The sequence below is a fragment of the Eleginops maclovinus genome, chromosome 17, assembly GCF_036324505.1.
Source record: "Eleginops maclovinus isolate JMC-PN-2008 ecotype Puerto Natales chromosome 17, JC_Emac_rtc_rv5, whole genome shotgun sequence".
NCBI classification, from domain to species: Eukaryota; Metazoa; Chordata; class Actinopteri; order Perciformes; family Eleginopidae; genus Eleginops; species Eleginops maclovinus.
The window spans coordinates 6,263,873-6,284,018 of record NC_086365.1 but is presented as its reverse complement, the minus strand read 5'-3'; the positions used below and the strand labels follow the sequence as shown (position 1 = coordinate 6,284,018).

At 39.7% G+C, this 20,146-nt stretch overlaps 2 protein-coding genes across 2 annotated transcripts in view; both read left to right on the top strand.

The window, feature by feature from the left end:
- LOC134879369 (protein FAM180A) overlaps positions 1-20,146 on the top strand; it is a 136,384-nt gene that overhangs the window by 88,393 nt on the left and 27,845 nt on the right. The gene's annotated exons all lie outside the window — the stretch shown is intronic.
- On the top strand, positions 3,058-13,391 carry mtpn (myotrophin). The gene is made up of 4 exons (XM_063905707.1): positions 3,058-3,425; positions 4,764-4,877; positions 5,796-5,879; positions 12,038-13,391. Exons 1-4 carry the CDS (start codon positions 3,360-3,362, stop codon positions 12,122-12,124), a joined length of 351 nt encoding a protein of 116 aa, XP_063761777.1. The 5' UTR covers positions 3,058-3,359; the 3' UTR covers positions 12,125-13,391.

The window sequence follows — 20,146 nt, the reverse complement described above, 5'->3', positions numbered from 1 at the left end:
TGATTGTTAATTGTGTACCCGACAGAATCGTTTTTGTTCATCAGCAGAGATTTTATGACCTTTACTTTGAGCAATTGAAATTATACTTAAAGTAATGGCATTTCCCTCTAAGCAGTATTTGAATGATGAAGCTGATCTGGTGGCTCTTTATTCGGCTGGTTATACAACACAATTATCCCATCAAGTTTTATGAGCTCATAACCTGGTTCACATGTCAGATGTCAAACAGCAAAGTAATTAGTAATTACAGCTGTCACGTTAGTGTAATGTAGTAAATGAAAAACAAGTATTGCTTTCGGAAATAACATGAGGAAAATCACAAGCTACGAAAATCTCAAGGAAAAGTAATATTCTTTCAAATTACGATTGCAAAGGGCTTTGTGTATCGTCTTTTGTATACTGTTCAATAATGTGTTTCACTAATTCGTGCATGATTTATCACCTAAAATGTACCATTTCTGCTTTAAAGCATTGATTATAATCTCTGAATTGAGGAAAATTGACTATTTCAGTCCTCATAAAGAGCTTGTATTTGATCCATTAAAATATCTCTCATTAACTTCCTGCAGAGGTTATGTCTGATAATTACATCAGAGTGCTGAATTTTCTACTAGTTATGAGGAAGTACATCTGCACAGTCAATCGAGTATTATCCTCAGGAATGCTGTGAATAAATAAGGAGGAGAGAGCGTGTTTTAGTCGAGCCCCTTCTGGACTTTTTAATGTGTCCATTAGAAAAAAGTCCAGAAATGCATTGTGTAGTTCTGCACCCTGAGCGCCACTAATAGACTGAAAAATTGAGGTGCCAATCCGTCCTGCCTATAGATAGAATTAATTTAACATTTCTGTCAGGCGGAAACCATTTTCCCTGTCATTCAAAAAAAAAAATCCACTCTGTTGTTCATTCGCATACCAGAGGCCGCATATAACAGCTATAATACATGACTGCAAAATGTACTTCAAACCATCACTACACATGACATAATACACATCCTGTTAGCTGTCTTGTCAAATAAAGTATTCATTTTCTGATCAAAACACAACATTAGTATGCAGAGATCATTATGGCAGATATGACTAGTTGGTCTGCAATTGATTTAAGCTGCATATGAACTTGTAATTACCCATGCTGGGACTCATTCCAGTCATATATATCACATTAGCATTACAAGCAGGAGAAACCTGAGCAGTAACTATTCTCCTTATTGCCAGTGGGGGGGTAAAATATGCAACATTTACTGTAGGACACTTTATTACTATCACATAAAACAGTTTTAATACCTGTGTTTCAGCTGCTCAACCTGTAATGTGTGTGTGTGTGTGTGTGTGTGTGTGTGTGTGTGTGTGTGTGTGTGTGTGTGTGTGTGTGTGTGTGTGTGTGTGTGTGTGTGTGTGTGTGTGTGTGTGTGTGTGTGTGTGTGTGTGTGTGTGTGTGTGTGTGTGTGTGTGTGTTGGAGTTTGTAGCAAGAGAGGTGACTGGGGGAGGGATGTTGCAAAGAGGAGGGACACCAGGAGGAGGATGGGAAAGCAGTCTCATTAGAGGCATTTTTTTCTCGTAATATTACCATATTGAATTTTTCTAAGGTGGTCTTTTATTGTCCTCTTCATCCATTGGGCAGATTGATTTTCCAAGGGGCTGCTGATGTCATGTAAAGACAGTGCAACGTTATGTTTAATGTCACTTGCATTTCACAAGGAGAGGACGTATAGAGTTGAGGCCCGGAAATGGCAGGGAGTGACGACGCAAAAGGAAAATCTAAGGCTTTGAACTGGTTTCTCTGCCCTTGATCCTTTACAGATCAAGGTGAAACAATTATGTTTTTCCTCCTCCCCTTTTGCAATGTTGTCTTTTCACAGATGGTCTTCTATTTAACAGGGACTGATTGAACAGTTCTTCAGATGGTGAATGCACACGAGGATGGCCATGAAAGTGCAGATTGCTTCCAACAGGTGCTGTATTTAATGCTTGGTGTCCCTGAGTGCCTTGGGAAATAATGATGCACCAGGCACTCAGCTGAAACATTATCAGTCATAAGGACCACTGGCTCTTTGAGGCCATCTCATACATAAACATGTACATATGAGCACTTCATTGATCTCGGCTGAGAGGTCAGAGTGCAGATTTAGCTTCAGGAGCTGAAATCATCAGTGTCTCGTTCAAGCGTAACAGGTTGGGCTTTCAAAGGCATTGAACCATGGTCAACTGATTAAGTCAAAGTCCACTTTATTGTCAAAAATTCCACGTGTGTTATACATACAGAAAATTGAAATACCTTTACTTGCAGTCCCACAGTGAGAATATAAACATGAACATATAACATAAAAAGAAAAGGGCCTAGAAAAATAGGGGGAGTAAGGCCCTAGATAAAGGGGTATACAAAAAACTAAGTAATATATATATATATATATATATATATATATATATATCAGACACAATCAACACAATTTGACAGTAGTGCACGTAGGTCTTTAGTGCAAATAATTCTTAGTGCAAAGTACATTGTCAGTAGCAGTGGAGAAAGAGAAAGAATTAGAAATGTGATCAAAGTTAACCAGCAACAGTGACAATGAAATCTTAACAATTCTCACTTGTTTTGCTCATTTAGCATTAAAATGAAAGCAGTAACTTTAAAATAAGATATTTTCAGGAAATTTAATCTAGAATCAAAGTTAAATGGATTTAAATTCAACTAATGTTGAAATTGTTTTTGGGAATGATTAATGTAGCATTTTTCCCAGTATGTTTACTGCTCCTGTATCACAAGACTTTCCCAATTTAGGATCAAAAAGTATCTATCTATCTCTTTCTCTATCTCATTAAAAACTGGAGTAAAAAAAACACTCCTAACCAAGTCGAAAATATAATAAACCTGTCAATCTCTAAATTTTATGCAGCAGGGATTCTTGCAAATCCCTCCAGTTAATGAAAAGTATAGATGTATATAAATATAAATGCTACATTAATAATTCCCAAAACACAATTTCAACATTAGTTTAATTTAAATCCATTCATTTTTTGTCATATTGTATTACCACATCACTTCCGGGTTACGGTACCACACCGGAAGCACTTCTCGTTGTGGAAAGGCGGATCCCTCTCGGCCACTTCGCCTTTCAGAACTTCTTTTGAGACTATTTTACCTGCCATTCCTTGGCAGGACCGCTACATCCAACTAAAAATACTTACTGAAGTATTAAAACGATATTTTATTCAGTCGAGTTTCACCACCGTACTCACCGCGACAACAGGGAGAGTGTTCAGCTACAACGTTAGCTAGCTAACTTTTAACGCACTAGCATATAACTTGACAACTGCCCTGCAGCATAACAGGGAAGGAACAACACCGAAGCACAGGAAGATGGCAGACTTGATGTGGGCTTTGAAGACCGGGGACATGGATGAAGTGGAATCCAAACTGGTAACGGTAAGAGATATTAAACCTGAATATTTTTCGGTGGATTGTGTCCACACTTTTCAGGCAAGTGGTTGCTTAGCAAAGGTAACGAACACCAGTTAGCCCACTGGCTAGCTAGTTAGCTAACGTTAGCTAGAGTTGGGTAATGTTAAGTTAGGTAGTCTAACATAGACAAGCTCTTGGTCTTGATATTGAGCTTGAATTCGTTTCGTAACATTTCAAGGCTGGCGTAACACTTTCGCACAGGCTCAACATAACGCTTCAAGTCTGAACGCCAGGTTAGCATTTATAGCTACACACAAGGCTGTTTTTACCTGGAGAAAAGCTCATAATACAAACAATCGTATAACGTTAGTCACTAACTCTTTAAGTGAACGTGCTGTGTTTGGCAATGCCAAAAGAACATGTTTAATTTGGCTAGCCAATGTTGTGTTTTACTTCGAAAAAGAAAGCAACCTGTTGGTAAGCTAATAGTTAACCAACAACAGCATCAAATATTACATGTAACACCTTGAAGAAAGACTGTTAACTGCTACAGCAATGTTGGTAGAATAGATCCCTTCACAGATGATTGGGATGTGCAAACGATTAGCTTATCGCTAGCAAGCTAACTACTACCGGGCCCTTGCATCAGAAGTGACAAGCTAACGTTGGTGGGCTGGGGTATCCGCTGTTGCAGAGGACTAGAAGGTCCACCACGTTAGCTAGAATAGTCGTTTTGGAAAATCATTGCCCCCTATAAGTCCCTTGAAGTCCAAACTAATTTCTCTATAGATCATAAACTGTCTCTTCCTTCTGTAGAAAAGATAAACAGATCTAAGATTGTTATTATGTACTCTGCTTGAGTGGACCATTTTTCTTTCACAGACAGTTCTACATTAAGCTATTTTGAGTGTTGACTTGATATGGATTTGTAGTTAAGTACATACAAATACTAACATCAGATACAGAAGCATCACTTTTTGTGACATCCCTTGCTTAAAAAAAGCTTTTTTAGCTGCTTTTTAAAGGCGTCAACAGACACAGCATGTCTATAGGAAATGCATTCTCTGTCAGAACTGACTGCAACAGTTATGACCGATGAGCGTGGTTAGTGTGGTGAGAGAACATAGTAGAGTGGTGTTGTGTATGGTTTTCCTCTTGGCAATGGTACCACAACCAGGAAATGAAGGGCGTAGGATGATGAATGTAATCGTTTGTTTATGAATTTCAGTTTGTGCTTGTATCAACAGTAAGGATTATCATTTCCGAGTCCTTGGATGTCCCTTATAATGCATACTGTTAGTTTGTTACAGGTCTGAGTTTTACATTTTTAGCTTATTAATCTGTTGAATTTCTCTTTCTCAGGCTGAAGATGTAAACCGGACCCTGGATGGTGGAAGGAACCCTCTGCACTACGCTGCAGACTTTGGTCAAACGGATGTTGTGGAATACCTAATTTCTAAGGGAGCTGACGTTAATGTAAGAGCCACAAACACCCGTTCCCAGCACAAGAGTTTGCATTCATTTGTGTGTGGTTTATAGCCGCAAATACAACCACAAAATAACTGCTGTTGTCTGCTTCCCTTTTTTATATTCTAGTTTCAACGTACTGATAAGGATCACGCCAAATCAAGCAGTTACATAAAAGGGTTAAAGTAGTCTAGCTGTTGAAACCAGTTCACCATGTAGCCTATGTCGGTTATTGTCCATTCTCTCATTCAACAACTGCTCTCAGATCTCACATTTACTTTCAGAGGCCCCCTAAGGCAAAGTATTTTATCTGGTGTCGTAGTACATTTTCATATCTATAGAAAGGCATTTACCATTCCAACCGTATGGACATCCGTAATTCTGATGGAGCTCTTTTGTAATTTGCAAGGTCTCATCAGCCTGTTCAGTTGTCAGTAGAATTGCATGTGAAAAATACTTGCAGTACAGTACCCTTTTAGCCTTGGCCCATAGCTTTCTGTGTGTGTGAAACCAAATTTGATTAAATACTTTTCAGAAGGATTTTTTTTTAAAGACCTACATCATATCATCCCCCGGTCTGAGCTTCACAAACAAACACAAGGGTTTAATCTTGTACCAACATAACGTCTGTGCCTTTCTTAATCAGAACAAAACATTTTTACATTTCTCTTGAAAAACAGCGCAGCTTCTGAAACATAGAAGATAACAAATTGTATTGAAGTGCTGTGCTCTCATTCAATTTCTGAATTATAATAAGGGACTTTGAGAAAGGCTCTTTTCATCGGTTTTCTTTTCTTTTATATTTGTGAAAAAGGGAGTGCTTGTGGAGGAGGATTGCGTTTGTGCTCTTGATCTGCCCATACATTAGGTTTCTCTAACGAAATGTCTGTCTCCCTCTTATGCATTTTCAACCTTCTCCGTCCACAGGCTCCAGACAAACACGGGCTCACTCCACTGATCTCCGCCTGTTTCGAGGGTCACGCTTCCTGTGTCAAGGTTCTGCTAGAAAAGGTTAGTACTGAGATATGTGTCTTTCACCCCTCAGTGCTTGTTGATGTGTCAGAGGCTCTATGAGTGCTGATGAGGTAACTCACTGGACAAAAGGCTCTTTAACACAGCCCTGTGGAGGCTGTTCTGGAATGTTCACAGAGCATGAAACAGTGTTGCTGCTGTTCACTTGCTTTGTGTCTGTTTTTTCGGCAGATTCATTCATAGGTACACAACCCCTTGCTCCATCTAAATCTTATCTCTGGAACTGTCTTAGATGCTACAAATAGTCACATTGTGCCCACACAGTCACAGCTGTGAGAAGAGAGACAATAAGTCAGGCAAAGCTGACATAAGCTGTGGAAATGCAACCAAATACCAAGCATACCATATTGAAACTGTACGTCATCTATCAGATAAACGATGTCTGCAGCTCCTTCATAGACAGATTGAAACTGTTATTTTTAGCTTTCTGCAGTAAATCATTTCAACACAAAAGAATGTGACCATAGCAATCAGCAAAAGTTGATCGGTTTTAGTATATTGCTTGAATTGAAGGCAATGAGTCTTGTTCAGCACCACTACGAGAGAGAGAAGGATACAACTAGAAGTACCGCATGAGGTCATGTAGACGGCTCACACCCATTTACAGTCAAAGTCTGCCGTGGACAAATATGTGTTATGACAAGGAGGGATAAATATTCCAAGGCTGAAGGACAGTGAGCAGCTGTCTGTTCCAGCCAGGCTAAATGAAGCAGGGTAAATGAAAGCTCCTCCACAGAGCGGTTTCACGGTGGCAACATCTTCAAGAGTAATGGTATGAAAGGAGGAGGCATTCTCCAGCGGAGTCACACTGCCGATTAGGGAAGTCATTTATTTCATTCAAAACAATCACACATGCAAACTTCAGACAGACTTCCAATCAGTTCTCAGTTTCAATGGAACTTTGATGTTTGAAAGAGGAAACCGTAATCTATATATGAGTAACACTAGTGTTTGTCTAAAGAGACACTTTCACACTCTACTACTTACTTATTCCTGTTGGCATAGGCTGCATTAATTCCCCATTTTCATCAACACATCCACGGCCCCTCGCATCAGCAAGCCAGCAGAGTCTTGCGAGCAATCGTCCAGCAGCTGGCTGCCGCTGTCAGCTGGCTGTCAGTGCTGTTGGCCCAAAGATAAACCGAAAGAAGCTGCCAACAGGAAGAAAAAAGCATTTTACTACCAAGTTAATCATTTTCAATAAAAGACGCCAGGGTAATGCGAGTTAGCACGGGCAGGTTGTTCTGACTTTAACTAGACGCAGAACTATGTTTTGTGGTCTATAACCTTTATTAACTGTTAGTATTATTGTGGCAACAAGAGGCTAAATGATTTCTCGGTCATCTATTTTGGTGAGGCCTTTTTCTTAGAGGCAAGTCTGCTAAGAATGAGGAAGTGCGGGCTGTATGTAGTTCAGATCCTGCTAGATTCTGCAGTTTATGTCCGTAGGAGGTTTTAATATCACGTAGTCACGTGTCACTCCACATCACGCTTATAGGATTTGGGATAAAAGCCAGTATACTGTCCCTTTCATATAAAGTCTTCCTTGACAGCAGTCCTTTTCGATTATTTCCCCAGCTACCACTCAAATATCCACATCCTTGGTACATCCTTATGAAAGCCAGAAGCTTTCTACATCTGAAATGAGCAGCTATGTAATTACAACCTCTGCATTGAAATGAAATCCCCTTGGGCGGACCTTCTTCTTTTTTTATAAAAAAATGCCTTTGTCTGTGGTATCATATGAGACTAGAAAGGCAGCCATAGCTCATCTGAACAGGGATTACGGGGGATGCAGAGATAAAAGTGCAGCCACTGGTTCGCTCCTCATGGCTTCATACTCATCCCCACTAAGCGCAAATGGGGATTAATACCCAGATGCAGCCAAAGGTCATCAGGCACCACAGGAACCAGATCTCAATACATCTACTCCTGGCGGCTCTGAAAACCCACCATGTGTCTTAACATGAGATGAATAGATTGTCCCACAGCCTCCCCATTGACCGTGCGGCTGCATACCCGCTCTGTCTGGCAACACAGTAGCCCCACAGCCTCCACAATACAGTGGATAAAGAAAACCCACTGAGTTGTGACTATTCAGCTTTCAGACAGTCTTGAGTTTGCAGACAAAATGGCTCGGTTCCCTGGTGCATCATGGTAGCTGCTCTCCGTTACTGCGTGCTGTGCTGTTGTTGGCAATGAATAATAAAATGCCATTTTAACCCCCATAAGTGACCAGGCTGCACGACCCTGACCACAGCCCGCAGAGGCCGGCCAGTTTATTTTCAACAATGGAAGGACAAACATAAATACAGACGCAGCCTTTTTCTGCTATGAGAAGCTGTGTACATGACCGTTCACTCGAAAAGTTCTTTGTGATTGTGGCATTGGCTCTTAAACCTGACCCTTGTTATCATTTGTCCTCAATAAAAAGTAAGGATTTGCCATTCATCTTTCACAGTAGTTTACAAGTAATTATTTAATGCAATACAGGCTAGTTAACAACATATTTTAATGGCCGTTGCCAGCTTTATTGACTTGACCTTTTGATTGGTCAGACAGAACAAGCCTTTCGATCAAGTCACCTGGGGTTTCGGGAAATCCTGATGTTTGTTCATGACATTTAAATAATTGAGAAACTCGTCTGGTAAAAAATTGTTGCATCATTGATTCTCAATTTGATTAAATATAATATATTAAAAACAATAAATCATGAATTATTAGGATGATCATTAGTGGATGTTTTTATTCAATCATGATCAAGGTTTGTTGTAGCTCCTTAGTCTATTCCACATGTATTTATTTCAACTCAAGCCCAACTGACACAGTTTGCTCCCATACAGATATCGATCTTCCATCTTTTTTTTTGCTCTGTGTTTGCCCTCTTACAGCTCAGTAATGTGTCACTGCTGCCAGCGGGTCAGTAGTCTGATAGGAGTGCTGCATTTCAACTAAGTTTTGAGTGATGCTCTGGCCCATTATTTGAAGAGTTGTGCATGGGAGACCTTTTCACTTCCATTCAGTTGCTCGATCAAAACTTAATGGACACTTTGGCAGGTCTGTGGCATTACATAACTGACATTACATTACTGACCCAGCGCTGCTTTGTATGCCTCCATAATTCAGGATGATGATGCATCTCGGTCTGACTCTAGAGACACCCTGGGAGTCCATTCTCATTCATTAGGTGGTGTCTCCCTTGGCCACTAGCTTGACTCTGACTGGATAATGTTTGGACAGCGAGGTGTTCATGAGGGGTCATTATTCAAGTGGGGGAAATCTCATTAATGTAAGTGCTGTCACAGCAAGTATGGCAAGATGCTCAATATCCATCGTTGATGGCGTGGTGTATCATATGAGGCAGGATTGTGGGCCAAAGATATTATTATAACGACAAGAAACACAAACAGTGATACCAATCTATGGCAGACCCTTTAGGGTACTGATAAATGTATTTTGAGTGTAGTGAGCAGAAGGGAATGCTTATTATTCACACACCGTATACAATTGCTGTGTACCTTTTTTAGAGTATTGATGGTGACAAGGTTAGGGTAAAGGTGTAATGCTGTTTCCTGCCACCTAAATGAGGCCTGTAGAGTCTATTACTGGGAATGTATGGTCTTGAACCCGCGACTAATGACCTCCCCGGTGCTGGATAAAATTATTCCTGTTTTTCCGTCCTCCCCTTCAACACCTCAAGTCACACAAGTGGAAAACACAATAATTGGTTTCCAGGTTACTGTATAAAAAGGGTAAACCATCACTTTCTTTTGTGACCAAATTTGTATTAAGCAATTGCACATCAAAATACAATACAATATTGAGTGGGTATGAAAAGTGTAAGGTTGGCCATTTGTTCAAAAATATGCATCCAAATTTCAATAAAATAGCACAACTTTGTGACGTAAAGAAAAAATAATGACCCCCCCCCCACCCAAACCAATCTAACCAAAACAAAACTAACACCGCACAATAACATTTGCTAAGGAGAGAAAAGGGAAAATTAAAATAAACACAAAAGCAGCCCCATGCACGCCTGCCTGTATGCAGGTAAACCATCACTTATAATACTTAATCGCCGTTTATAGTTTGGTTCGGTAATGGGTTAAACTAACACATTTATTAAAGCATTATCAGGTCGAGTTTTCTCATGAATCTGTCCCGTGCGACAAGATAAAATACTTTTCGTGTACTCAATTTGTGTATTTACAGATGTGTTAGCAGGATCATTCCATTTTCTTTTTGAAGTTTGAAGATCAAGGCATCAAACCTCACATTTCCAAATGTACTTTTGTCTTGGGGATTTCAAGGATTTGTATCCAACTGCAGAGAGAGAGTCTCATAGGAGATAAATATTCACCCTAACGTGCCAATTCTCCAAATCTGTTGTTAGATTAGGCTACTTCTGGACTTAAGGCTGATGGCTACTTTCTTCAGAGAAGAGTTAGCAACATTGGGCTAACCTTTAAAATAAATGTTATGGATTCAAACTGAAATAATGTAGCCTATGCTATTATTTTGCTTCTTTTTTTTGTCATTTTATTAAACATGTTGACAAAGATTTGACAAGGTATGACAATAAATAATGATGTTGTTTTCCTTCCTGCTAAAAGGGGCAAGAAGAAGCATAACAACTTTTTTATTCCTACCCTCTCTAGCAAACATCGCCCATCAAAATCAAAGTTCAGTTCATAGTCGTCAGCTGTCGTGATATTTGACCTTTTTATAAAAAATAAAATCATCAAAAAAATCCAGTAATCGTAAACCAAAATCGTAAAGACAAGAATAATCCGGAAATCATCGGTCCTGCTCATCTCCATTTAAAATGTGGTTTCTGAATAGTTTTTTTAGTTTAAATAAAGTTGTACAGTATTTCAGCTCATCATTACAGTTGGGACAGTTGGGGAAGTTGGGAATTTGTTCGTTGGTGTTTTTTTCTTAAAAAGCAAGGAGGTGACAGCCCTTTAGCACTTGCGATCAGATCAACAGTAATGCATTTAATGCCAGGTCCAAACTGGGACTCTTGGTCACCAGAGCTCAAATTGTACCTGACAGGGCTTCAACATGGCTGAAGTGTTGACAGGTGCACACTGCCCAATGTAAAGCATGTAATGAATTGAAGAAAGCGTCTGTTTGGCGTCATTCTTACCAATTAGGGTTGCAGATCCGTCAGGTCACCCGCGTAGCCCTTGTAAATCTTTCTGGCTCGGGATGCACTCTGTTGCTCCTGTGTTACGGAATTTGCACCCAGACAATTATCCCCACACCGCCGGGCACTTGAACTGAGTCGCATTGTTTTTTTTGATGCCCTGCTTCTCCACGCAACAATAGACTCACTCTGCCTTGGCTCTGTAAGCCCTTTGCTAAGAGGCTGAAGTTGGCAGGCCAAACAAAGGGACGTCTCTCCTCTGTTGCCCATTTAATCTTTTGTGACTACCTTAATTTCTCTCTCCTTCTCTAAATTAGTTTTTTTTATTGTCCTTAGTAATCTGAATGATCACGTCCACCCACATCAGATTTGTCTTGCGTGTGGTGTCTGGGGAAAGACTGAGTAAGAGGAAAGTAAAAGTTAGATAGGGTAGCTGTTTAAAAAGTGCATCTGGCCTTTTACAGTATTTGCACGGAATTATTTGTCGATTGTTTTAGACTTATCGGATAGCATGTTCGTTTAAGGCATTGATGCAAGACCTTGTTCTGTTTTCTTCCAAACGGCTTCTAAACGTCCGGTTAGATCAATACAGTTCTTGGCCCCAAAAACACTCTGCTCTCTGGGAGTCATACCCAAAAACTAAATTCATTTATTCATACGGCCCAGGCGGTGGTTGCTAAAAGAGTTCTGAGGATTGGCGACGGACATTTCCTGGATACGCCAAAAACATTAAATGAAATTCCAAAATTCAGGTTTTCACAGACCAAGATATTCAATAGAGGTAGTGTGAGTCAATGATTATATAACACTTCCTCTGAAGTCTAGAACCTGGCACTTGCAAATGGACATAGGATGCTTTATTTTGCATTTTGCTATAGATTGAGGTCTCTGCCTCTGACTCAATGAAGGGGAGTCGACATCCTACTGTAAGAAAGACCTGATGCACCTGCTAAGCATATTTCATATTCATGTCCCCTCTCCTCCACAGGGAGCTGACAAAGACCGGAAAGGACCGGGCGGCATCAGTGCCTTTGAAGCTGCCGAGGACGAAGCCATAAAGGCTCTGCTGAAGTGAGAGCCCACAGTGTGTGAGGAGGCTGGACAGGTGGGTGAACGGACAGACAGATGGACGCAGTGGTCCCCTGACAGAAGATGGACTCCCCCCTTTTGCCCCGATCAACCTCTGTCTCAACACTGCTTTTGTCTGTTTGTCGAGGGTCATTTTGTCTGTCTGGTGATTATTCCTTTAACTTGTTTATTTTATTATTTTTTCCCTACGTTTTTGGGATAGGATTTTCTCTTGTTTTGGCCTCTGTTTGTAGCCATTTATAACAGAAGGTCTTGTCAATTATGTCTCCCTTAGGGACCAAACACTGGGGGAGCGCTCTCGCACCTGGATCCTAGAACACTGCTCAGACTATAAATCACACTCCGTAATGTAAACGCAAAGCTTAGCACTTAAATCCACATCTCTCATTTGCAGTTCTCTTTTTGCAAATTAAATAGTTATAGTTAAAAAGTTTGTTGAAATTTTTTACAACTTTATTATGAGTATTGTATGGCCAGTGCTTAATCTCATGAAACGAACAGTAATTGCACTGTACTATACTAGTTAGATTGAACAGAAAGGTTGTAAAGTTACATTGTATTAACCTTTCATTATGTGTGGCCTCTTCCTTGATTTCTTTTTTTAAATAGACCAAACTGTCCCACCAATCTCGAAATTTTGGAAAATGTTGGTTTGAGAGAGGTCCAGAGGTCAAATTCTCCTTTTCTACTACTCGTATGCATATCACTTACATATCAAACAGCGTTTGTTGACTAATTTAACGCATATTCTGTGATCTTTCACCAATCACCATGCTGGTTAACTAGAGAAACTTGAATGTTGCAATTTTAAACATCTGTTACTGAATCCCGTTTTGAAGCAATGTTAACAGCACATAATAGAATAAGCAATCTAGTCTAGAGATTTGTTCATTTTGTCATCCCTGGAGTGAGATTTCAGAGCGAAACATCCTTTTTTGTTGCAGCTTCTCTGTGTTTTTTGTAATTGATGGGCTCTGGGGGCTCTGAATGATGGGTAAATGGGGGTAAAGTTGAAACTGGGGGGAGGGGGGGGGGCTGTTAGCATTCCCCTTGCCTTTGGATTTGGTTAGAAGCCCTGCCTGTTTTGCTGCATGTCTAAATGGCCTCTGCTTTTACGCTATGAAATGGTTGCTGGTCCCCTCTTGGTTGCTTTCAAATGAATTACTACAATGTAATGGACAGAAAAGATGCTCTTGCTGACTTTGTTGTGACAAAAAGTCTGTAAAACAGAAATAAAAATATCTATAAAAACATTGGTTTTCACTCTGCTGTTTTTGAAACCTCTGCGGTTACCTAAAGCCATAACTCACTTTTAAATGTATCCTCCAATCATTCTACTGGTTTCCTCTTCTGGAATGCGATGTATAACAGGTCGCTTTCTAGCACTGGTTACATCATGCTGTTTGACAAATATTCCCCCTGTATCCTCTTGCCTCTGGCCATCTAATCATTATTTGTGAACTTAAGCAACCCCGTCCCAAACATTAAAAAAGTGCAGACTGTAATCTTTGTTGTCATACCGATCTACCGCTTCGAGCTGTTCCATTAGGAATCACAGACTGGCTCCGACTCCCACTAGATTTGTCTGAGTGTCTGGATTCAAATAAGCTCCGCGTATAATCGGAAAGTCACTGCTAATACAGAAAATACACAGACAATGTTAGCAACACACCCAGTATCGTCATAGTTACTTTAATAATTTCAATTTGTGTGATCACTCTCTCAAATAAACTACAAATTAGTATGTGGCACCTGTTATTTGCAATATTGTTGAGCCAATGGCAAACTCTGGGGAAAAAAGCAGATTGTTGAAGGCCATGCCAGGTGTTGGACTTCTGCCCGGTACATTGTACACACTCAGTGTGATGTGCGTCCTGTAACTAGAGGAAGCAATATCAAACAACAATTCTGCTTTATGGTTTTTGAGCTACTTGGTAATCATAGCAGTTCCTACGTGAAATGCTCGGGTGCTATAGGAAGATAGGAAGTGTCGACAACTGTGAAATGTTTGTTCCTTTCGTGGTTCTCGCGTGTACGTTCATAAATATTTGATTCTTTACTTCACACTACTCTCATCCAGAAGAGTCTGAGCTTTACAACAGATAAGTACACAAACTAAATGATCTCTCTATTGTATCTGTTTTGATAAAGTAGTTTTATCAACTTCCTATCGATGTTTCTTCTTCTGGAGTAAATCAAATCAACATTATGATGAAAATATGTTGGATTTATGTGTCATCCAGTAGACTATTCTTTCTGACATAACTCAATCTCAATCAAAATCCTTTTATCATATCCCTTTGAAAATTGGGATAAAGGGTTGTATGTCAAAAATTTGAGATTCAGTGATTTCCCAGGATTCCTGACAAAAATCAACAAAAGGTCTCTTTTGTTGGCAAATAATTGCATGTATCCTTTTAGCAAAGTTAAATGGTTAACTATTTTGTATGACATAATGACCCACAACTACTTTTTCCAGCACTGAATTTACGCTGTATCAAACTCAAAAAAACTTTATACACATTCAGCTTGACACTTGGATTCTTTGGGAAAGTGGGGATCTCCTCTACAATTAAAAATAAAGTATAGGTTTGGACACTGCTTTCCAACATGACATGAGTTAGTAATGATGGACCTGCCAACGACTCCATGGGGTGGAAGAGGGCAGTAGAAATCAATGGAAGCGTGTAGCAGAGCTGCAGTGTGTTATGAAGAGCTGCATCAGGTCCTGTCAGATGAACGTGACAGTACATTGTTAGACAGACACATGCCTCTCTAGGCCACTTGCCATGTTTGTGTACTCGCGCCAGAGGACAAAGACAAATCAATTATTGTAGGGGCAAACATTGAGATAAACTGACTGACACATTTTGACAGCCTCGTACACCCAAAACCCTACCATCTTATTTCTGCTCATTTAAATTACTTTCAAGGTGAAGGAACGGGGAACACCGAGGTCCGCTCTTGGTTGACAGCAACAATCTCGGAATATAAAAGACTTCATTTTCCCCCTTTGTCGAGCCATCAAATAATCTTTGTGTCTGCAGAAGAAAAGCCCATGATTCTGGCTGATGATTAATGTGAAATGAATCATTGGCAATACATTTTCATTTAGTCCTTGAATTGCTCGGCTGCACAGACTCCTTTGGCAATTCCTGGGCTTTCCCCCGAAGGCACTATTACTGCTCAGGATCATTAGTTTAGTATCATGTTTACATTCTGTGTGCAGTACACTGGTCATGCACGGTGCATATCAGTGGTTTCCAAATTTATTTGCCTTTTTGGCTCAAAGAATGTCCCAAAACAAATGTATTCTGATAAGTTTAATGGGAAATCACACATAACTGTTATTGAGCTCTGCTCCCACCTGCTGTTCTGCAAAGAAAACTGCGGGAAATCATCTACTAAATCCGAGGGGAATGTTTCAACATGAGAAAATCAATCCACTGTTTAACAGAAAACAACACATTTCCAAATTAATACAACTTTTTCAATTAAGATTTGCAAAATGCATACAGTACCCTCATATAGATACAGAAATAGAATTTAATTAATTGTCTCCGCAATGATTACCAGATGTGGTAATTAGCATGTGAGCCCACATACATGCACAGAGATGTATGCAAGTACACACACAATCTCTCTCTCTCTCTCTCTCTCTCTCTCTCTCTCTCTCTCTCTCTCTCTCTCTCTCTCTTTCTCTTTCTCTTTCTCTTTCTCTTTCTCTTTCTCTTTCTCTCTCTCTCTCTCTCTCTCTCTCTCTCTCTCTCTCTCTCTCTCTCTCTCAGTCTGGTGTTTTTTTTATGCGGAGCTACCCTTGTGATCAAGCAGCTCAAAATGGTGCTTAATGAAGTAGCAAATCCAAGTCATTAGCATAATTAATATGGACCCCTGATTGCGTTTTGGGTGTCTCTGCCTCTCTGTCTTTAATCTATTATTGACTCCTTGTCTTGTGCATTAGTTGAGCTTATGACTGATTTTCGAAAAAATCTATAACTTATTTCCCTAGTTGTAGTTCAGCGGTCACGTGACGTGAAGTGTAGCCAACCGTGAAATCAGGCATGAAATCCAAGGAGTCCCACAAATTGAAAATCACTGTATAGATGTGTGATTTAGATTGAACATTAGAATTTAGCTCATTTATGTATTTTGTGTTCATACGGCTTGTACTGCTGTCGGGGCATACATATTTATTGTTTGGGGGGGGGGGCGGGGATTTACGGATCCTCTTAGAAATAAGAATATTCTAAAGCAGGATTCATGCAGTAGACCTTTTTATCACTTTAAATTAAAATAAGGAATCCTGCCAACACCATCAAAGCAATTTCTCTGTCTGAGTCAGCGTGCCAAATTGTTCTTATTGTCTCTGTTTGGTAGTCAACCGATATCTCTAAAAGAAAGTGAGCTCACCTGAAACCCATGGTGTTGTTTTCAAGCTGTACATATACAGAGAGAGAATGTTCTGCCTACCTAAATATAACTCTCAGATTGCACTCTGTAGAGTAAATACATATGCCGACGTTCACGCTGACAGCATCATCAATAACTAACTACCGCAGTGCCAAAGTGTGACTATATAATACTTCACCATTAACAAGCAACTAGCTCCAGCTGTGGTTTACTGCCTTGCAAAGCAACATCGACACAGCAACATTAGAAGTTATTGATTGATTTAGTCTGTGCATCAAGACAATGTGATGAGGCAGACCATTTGTCATTTCTTTATTTGCTTGTATTTCCTATATCAGGTAATGCTACCTCTGTGTCACCTAGCTACCTCTATTCAAAGTTTTCCATCGCACTATAAAGTTACCATTTGTTGTTGATGATAATGCCCCAAAAATCCATATAAATTTGTATAAAGTACATGGCACCAACTCTAAATAAGCGCTGTATTTCTTTTAAGCTGCATGGCTAAAGGAGCTATTTCCTTGTTCTTATATTTAATAGTGTAGGGTATATATGGAGAGCAATAGTAAGGGTTTTTTAAATTATGTATTATCAGAGGGAGAGCCAACAGTACATGCTTATGTTTCATAGTGTAGTGTACATTTAGGGGAATTTGTGTTGCCTCCTTATGCAGCTCAGATTTATGCCCCATTGTTTAGTTATAATACTATTAAACACTGAAATAGGTGGTTAAACAGTGAACTGGTCATTTTATGCATCATAGTTTAGAGACAGGTTGAGCAAAAGGTTTCTACTAGAAAAAAAAAATAATGAGACCTGCCGGTGAAATAAAGGTTAAATCAAAGGTAAATAAAATAAGTTACTACTTCTGCTGAGCTTAGTTAGAGAGAGAAAAATTGGGAACAGACAGGGTGGGTGATTCACGTTATTATCAGTGTCTTCGTAGTCTATTGAGCAGCTATAGAAGGCTGCAGAAGACTTTCAAAAGCAGGCAGTTGTTCCCTGACAGGCTCATATACACATGCATAAGCATAAATCTCTTTCGGGCTATTTACTTATCAGTCCCTCTTTGTTTGTACTGTGAGCCAATGTGCGATGAGCCAGATCCAAATCCCTCTAGATGCCTCAGTGCAAACGTTCTCCGCCGAACAGCCATTTGCAGAGAAATCGATGCAACCACAATGCTATTAGGAACATTTTAATTGGATATAAAAGCGGATTCATTATTACTGTTATGACGGCTGAGCACGTCGAATGCAGCGTGGCTGCCAGCCATGGATGTGCACTCAGGAAGCCTGGGTAATTTGTCTGAAGACAACACGCCTGCGCCGCATTGTGACTTTATGTTTCAGCGACTTAGAAAAACATTTCTATTAAAACTATATTACTAAACTTCTCTGCTTACACAGATAATAGAAATATTAATAAAGATGCAGCTAAATGGTTGAAAAATACATATGACTACATACAGTAGTTGAGGTTATTTCATATTAAAATGCAATGATAACATTTTGATGCATAATTAATCATCCTGGAGCCTTTTAGTCAAAACAACTAATCCATTGATTTTTGCATCAATTTCATATTCAGCTCATTATTTCTTGTAAGTAATGTGTTGCAGGTAATCATCATTCCAATAAACCTCTGAAACCTCTGTGCTACATGCTCACCTCCTTCAATCAATTCAAAGGGAAAGAACAATCTGATACATTTAGCAGGTTGATATTCCAATCAATAGGTGAATGCAGTGTGCCATTAGGGTTGATGTTGTTGAACCAAAGGGATCTTGTATAGGCTAAAGTTTAAATCCTTATTGTTCCGTGTAAAAAAAACGTATGGGTGTTTGTTTTTTCATTGAGCTCCGTTATGAGGTCTGGCTCACTCTTCAAGACAGTGTTTTATCTATACTGTATGATGTTTGAAGACTGTTGCAGTAAAGCTACATGGTTGAATGGGGATCCACGTGTGATTTAGGAGTATAGGATGGTCACTGGGGACAGAAAAAATCATGTGCACAGAGGCATCTCAGAAAATCAAGCATTAACGTGCATCAGCTACAGGCTCTAACGGGCTGTCATGAGACAGTTCTGTCAGGTAACAACAAGAAAAAAAGATCAAGCTAAAGTGGCCGAGTTACAGTCCTGTCACCACAGTTGGATATTTGAGGAATGGGAGGAAAGTGCCTGCTCCAAATTTTTGTTTTTTGTTGTGACATGTTGAGGGTGGGGTGAGATTTGGAGTAAACAGCATACTTGTGAACTTCCAGGTAGAAAATGTATATTCAAATGAATCAGAGATCAAATGACTGTGTATATTTTAATATGGGCCACTCCTCGAGAATTATTTCCCACCTTTTTTGTTATACAGATCTTTTTTTTAACTCTTGTATTTGTTTAATGGCATATTTAGTTCCACCCAGTTAAGGCAGAAGCAGGCAGTCGTTACCTAAGAAGGCCCCACTGCATGTTACTTGCCCAGCACCATGTGGTAGACAGCTAGTTAGCTGTATCTTGCTAGCAGTTAACTTGCTTGAATTCAAACATCTAGCAGATAAATAGGCTTTAATAACATACTGGTGAATTAAACAGAACTAAAGAACAGGGAATAAGGGACTTATATTCTTCAGTAGGCCAGAAACACAACTACAATGAGATGCTTAGTTTCTGCTGATCTGTATATCTGTAAGCACAAACTTGTTTGCTAACATCTGTGTTTGTTAGCTTCTTTTGTAGCTTTTGTTCTTTAAAAAAAAGTGCCCACTTTACAACAGTTGCAAAGTTACCTGTCCAACTTTCTGTACCACAGCCTTTCACAAAGGCAAAGAAAGACAGCCATTTCTCTTAGTCAAAATGAATGAAGACGCAGTATCTCTGAGTGCTCAGATGGAGTGCGAGGAGCTCTGTAGTGGCCCGTGGTGCTGTGAAATCTGTGAAAGATCTTCTTTGTTTTTCCTATTGATTCATTTATTTTCTCAAGGCACTGTTTGTTTGTCTGTGACAGAGTGATAGAGGGAGCCGAGTGACTAATAGCACAGGTAGCACTTGAGGCTAAGACCGACTCCATTAACACAGGGCTGATGTCTCCATTTGTGTCGTCCCCTTTGACTAATGTCAGCATCTGCCGTGCATTATGATCATATCTCATCTTGGCATTAGATGACAGTACAACTCTGTTATTGCTGTCCCGGCAGAAGTCAGTGAGGTCTGAATAAGAGGGCCACACTCAATACCACTTTTGTTATCAAATGTTTAATTCAAAGTCAAACACAATCATCCATACTATTTTATGGAAGTTTCTGATATTTGTGGTTTTCACCGTGTGAGATAGACACTATTTGCAATTGCTATAAAGTATTAGCAACTGACAGAGAACTCTTAAGGACATGCAACAACTTGACAGAGAACTTTCGGAAGCTTAATCACCAAGGACCATTGTGGCCTCAGTGGCAGAGTGCTGCCTCATTAAGTGCACCGAGTAAGCACATTAATGTCCTTCAGACACTGATACAGTCCTTAATACAGTAGTTCAGTAGCACACTTGAAATGGGACACACTCTAACAAATGAAAGCAAAAGCCTACGCTGCAATTGGTGTGTGAA

What these genes read in the sequence shown, in the direction of transcription:
- mtpn (XM_063905707.1), top strand. Translation starts at nt 3,360, where the DNA reads ATGGCAGACTTGATGTGGGCTTTGAAGACCGGGGACATGGATGAAGTG. An exon ending in CTAAGGGAGCTGACGTTAAT is followed by an intron (nt 4,878 to 5,795) that starts GTAAGAGCCACA and finishes CTCCGTCCACAG; the next exon opens with GCTCCAGACAAACACGGGCT. An exon ending in TCAAGGTTCTGCTAGAAAAG is followed by an intron (nt 5,880 to 12,037) that starts GTTAGTACTGAG and finishes TCTCCTCCACAG; the next exon opens with GGAGCTGACAAAGACCGGAA.